General features: G+C 66.4%; 1 protein-coding gene across 1 annotated transcript; it reads left to right on the top strand.

Annotated features, from left to right (window-relative positions):
* Positions 1-624: 624 nt before the first annotated feature.
* Positions 625-3,293, top strand: C1QL2 (complement C1q like 2). Its single transcript, XM_082397009.1, has 2 exons — positions 625-1,942; positions 2,546-3,293. The coding sequence occupies exons 1-2, from the start codon at positions 1,259-1,261 to the stop codon at positions 2,723-2,725; spliced, it is 864 nt and encodes a 287-aa protein (XP_082253135.1). The 5' UTR covers positions 625-1,258; the 3' UTR covers positions 2,726-3,293.
* The last annotated feature ends 369 nt before the right edge of the window (positions 3,294-3,662 follow it).

The raw sequence follows: 3,662 nt of genomic DNA, 5'->3' as shown, positions 1-3,662 counted from the left end.
GTCTGTGGATCTGCTGGTAGTGGCTGGCTGGGAGTGGGAGCTGAGTGCACCAAGGTTACCGCCAAGTGCTGGGTGTCAGGGATCTGGATTTAAATGAACTTTGCAAGGGCCAGACCTTCTTTGGGTAGAAGAAAGGGGTAAAGGCTAGTAGACTCTTGTTTTCGGGGCTTTGGGCTTTTCAAAGAGTTGGTGGGCTGCTCTTCTGGAGCCTATTTGATAGCTTGGAGTCCTCAGGCTAGGTGTGTGAAAGACCTTCCAGAAGCGAGATTTATTCCATTCTGAAGAGGTAACTCAGCAGGGCTTTCAGAAAGTTCTTCTCTCCTGGGGCTTATGGGACTGGGGTTCTCCTTGACTGGGGGGTTTAAGTCTAGTCCTGCTTGCGGGCAGGGGGTGGATTAGGTGACCCCCGAAGGACCTTGCTGGCTTCGGGATTCCGGGTGCCTTCGTGGCCATGTACAGGTGCCTGTGTGCGCCGGTGAGTGTGCCGTGGGTGAGGGCGCGTGAGTGTGGCCGCCAGTGGGTGTGCCCGAGGAGCTGGGCCCGGGCTGCGCCCACTTGTGGCTCCCAGGCGCCGCCAGGAGGAACCGCACCCTCGCCGTCTCTGCCGAGGGAGCCGCCGGAGAGGAGGAGGACCGAAGGCTGATGACACGAGGGCGCCGTCTCCCAAGTGATGGCAGCGCGCGCTGCTTGCTCGCCGCCTCCGCAGCTCAGCCCCGGACTCCTTACGTCAGGGTAGCTGGGTCCCCCCTCCGCGCGAGAGCCAGCGAGCAGCTGGAGAGCAGAGCAGAGCAGAGCGCGCCGCGGAGCCCGAGCGCCCTCCCTGCGCGCGGATCCCCGCCGAGCCCAGGCGAGCCGGGCAGGAGGCAGCGCGGCCGAGCCCTCGCGGGACGCCGCCTTCGCACCCGGCTCTCCCCGGCCGCAGCCGCCGGGACCCGTGGGGCGCCGGGCTCGTCCCGTGAGCCCCCGGCCATGCGCGCCGGGCTCCGCGGTTCTCCAGAGCAGCCACAGCGCGGTGCGCACCCGCGCCTGGGCCAGGGCGCCTCTTGCTGAAGTAGTTGGGCGCCCAGAGCAGGGGGTCGCCACGTCGGGGGCGCGGCCGGGACCCGCGGAGTCCGCCCCCGAGCGCGGGGAGCGGGGCCGCCCGAGCCGCCCGACCATTCCCTCCCCGGGCGGCAAGGAGGAGCTGGTGGCGGTCGCCTCCCGGCTGTGGCAGCGGCGGCGGCGCGCCTGCCTGGCGGCCGTCGGCGTGCTCCTGGCCATGGCGCTGGGGCTGCTTATCGCCGTGCCGTTGCTGCTGCAGGCGGCGCCCCCCGGGGCGGCGCACTACGAGATGATGGGCACCTGCCGCATGATCTGCGACCCGTACAGCGCGGCACCAGGCGGGGGCCCCGCGGGCGCCAAGGCTCCACCGCCCGGACCCAGCACGACCGCCCTGGAAGTCATGCAGGACCTGAGCGTCAATCCTCCGCCCCCTTTCATCCAGGGACCCAAGGGCGACCCGGGGCGACCCGGCAAGCCGGGGCCGCGGGGCCCCCCGGGAGAGCCGGGCCCACCTGGACCCAGGGGTCCCCCGGGGGAGAAGGGCGACTCAGGGCGGCCCGGGCTGCCTGGGCTGCAGCTGACGGCGGGCGCGGCCGGCGGTGTCGGGGTGGTGGGTGGCGGAACCGGGGGCGGCGGCGACTCTGAGGGCGAAGTGACCGGCGCGCTGAGCGCCGCCTTCAGCGGTCCCAAGATCGCCTTCTATGTGGGTCTGAAGAGCCCCCACGAGGGCTACGAGGTGCTCAGATTCGACGACGTGGTCACCAATCTCGGCAATCACTACGATCCCACTACTGGCAAGTTCAGCTGCCAGGTGCGGGGCATCTACTTCTTCACCTACCACATCCTCATGCGCGGCGGCGACGGCACTAGCATGTGGGCGGACCTCTGCAAGAACGGGCAGGTCAGTGACCCCCCTACTCCCATCTCCTCCCCCGCAGATCCCCGCGGACCCTCGTTCCCACCCTGAGCCCCGAACCGCCTGGGAACCCAGCCTCCCTTCTCCCCACTCGCCGGCGCCCGAGCTCGCCCCGGCAGGGAGCGCACGATAACATCTCGTTTCCCGGTGCGCCCTGGTCCCATAGCTCCCGAGGTTGCGTTCCCAGAGCTCCGAGACCAAATTGCACTCTCCCGGCTATTTGCATACCCGCCTGAAGCCCCGTGGGGTTCTCGGAAACCTCACTCTTCTTTAGCTCTCTGTGCGCCCCATTCTCCCCTGTGCCCTCCCGTCTCCTTTCTTCTCGGCCCGGCCCCTGCTTCCCGCCCGTCCCCGCTGGGTCAGTGCCCACGAAGCCCTCTCTCTCCCTCCCTCCCGGACTTGGAAACTGCGGAGCATAGGGGACCGGGAAGGAGTTGGCTAAGTTGGAGAGAGAGCGTGGAGCCTGGGTGGGAGCGTGGACCCTGGAGCTGCAGGCGGAAGGCCGGCCAGGGGTCGCGCCACGTGGGGGACAGGCGAGGGCCCAAGCACAGGTGCCCGGGCCCAACCGCTGTGGCCGCTCGCCCCCAGGTCCGGGCCAGCGCCATCGCACAGGACGCCGACCAGAACTACGACTACGCCAGTAACAGCGTGGTGCTGCACCTTGATTCAGGGGACGAGGTGTACGTGAAGCTGGACGGAGGGAAGGCTCACGGAGGCAACAACAACAAGTACAGCACGTTCTCGGGCTTTCTTCTGTACCCGGATTAGAGGCGCCGGGAGCGCGAGGTGGGGTGGCTTCCGGCCGCCCTGTGCCGGTGGGAACGCTCTGTTCCCTGGCGAGGACCACTCCCGCTTCCTGACGCTTCCTGACATCGTTGGAAAAGACACATACCTGCTGTCCTTCCCGCCCCGCTTCGGACCTCAGCGTGTCTGCGACTCGCCACGCTCTGGACTGTGCTCCTGGTCCCTCTCCCCAACCCAGGGCGGGAGAGGGGGACGCCAGAGTGTAGAAGTGAGCGTGAATCTGAACCCCAGTGAGGCGGCAGCGCAGACTTTGCAAACCTGATCGGACTGGACAGGCCCGGCGGGACGCCTGCCCTCTTCCAGCCCCCCTCCTCCTAGGAGTGCCCTGAGGCTGAGGGCTCCCAGCCCGGGCCACCCGAGGTAGGCCAAAGTGAGCACGAGCTCCCTGGGGCGTCCTTCTCTGTGACCTGAAATACTCGTGCAAATGTCCCTGTCTATACGCCAAAATCCCACCCTCAGCAGAATCCCAGCAAACGGAAACTCCATCCTGCCTCAGACCCACCGCAATGCATTAAATTATGTTTTTAGACTATGGATTCCAATGTCTCTATCAGCGTGGCCCCAGGACCAGGCCTCCAGATGTTCACCTTGACATAAAGACCTAAACTAGGCCCTGAATAGCTCCATCTATACCCTGGTTGCCAGCCACTGCCTTGTCCCTGCCCCCTGGGATGGGTGAAAAGATGTGGGGAGATGGGAGGGCAGTATCTCACCCTTTGCGGGGGTTCTCCCCTGGGCTGGGCTGCTGCCTTGAATTGGAGGGGCCCAGAGGAGGGGGGGAGGGAGATTCTGAGGGTGACAGGAGAGGGAGGGTTGGATCTTCAGGCTCCCAGCCTTGTGGAAGGAGGTCAAAGGCCAGGAGCTTCTGGAGAAGGAAAGGGGAGAGGAGGCATTTCTGCAA

The sequence above is a fragment of the Balaenoptera borealis genome (assembly GCF_965194805.1).
Source record: "Balaenoptera borealis genome assembly, chromosome: 6".
NCBI lineage: Eukaryota > Metazoa > Chordata > Mammalia > Artiodactyla > Balaenopteridae > Balaenoptera > Balaenoptera borealis.
Note: the sequence above shows the minus strand (reverse complement) of the source record. Positions and strands in the feature narration are given on the sequence as shown.

Coding starts and splice junctions, on each gene's coding strand:
- C1QL2 (XM_082397009.1), top strand. CDS start 1,259: ATGGCGCTGGGGCTGCTTATCGCCGTGCCGTTGCTGCTGCAGGCGGCG. Junction 1,943..2,545: donor ACCTCTGCAAGAACGGGCAG/GTCAGTGACCCC, acceptor GCTCGCCCCCAG/GTCCGGGCCAGCGCCATCGC.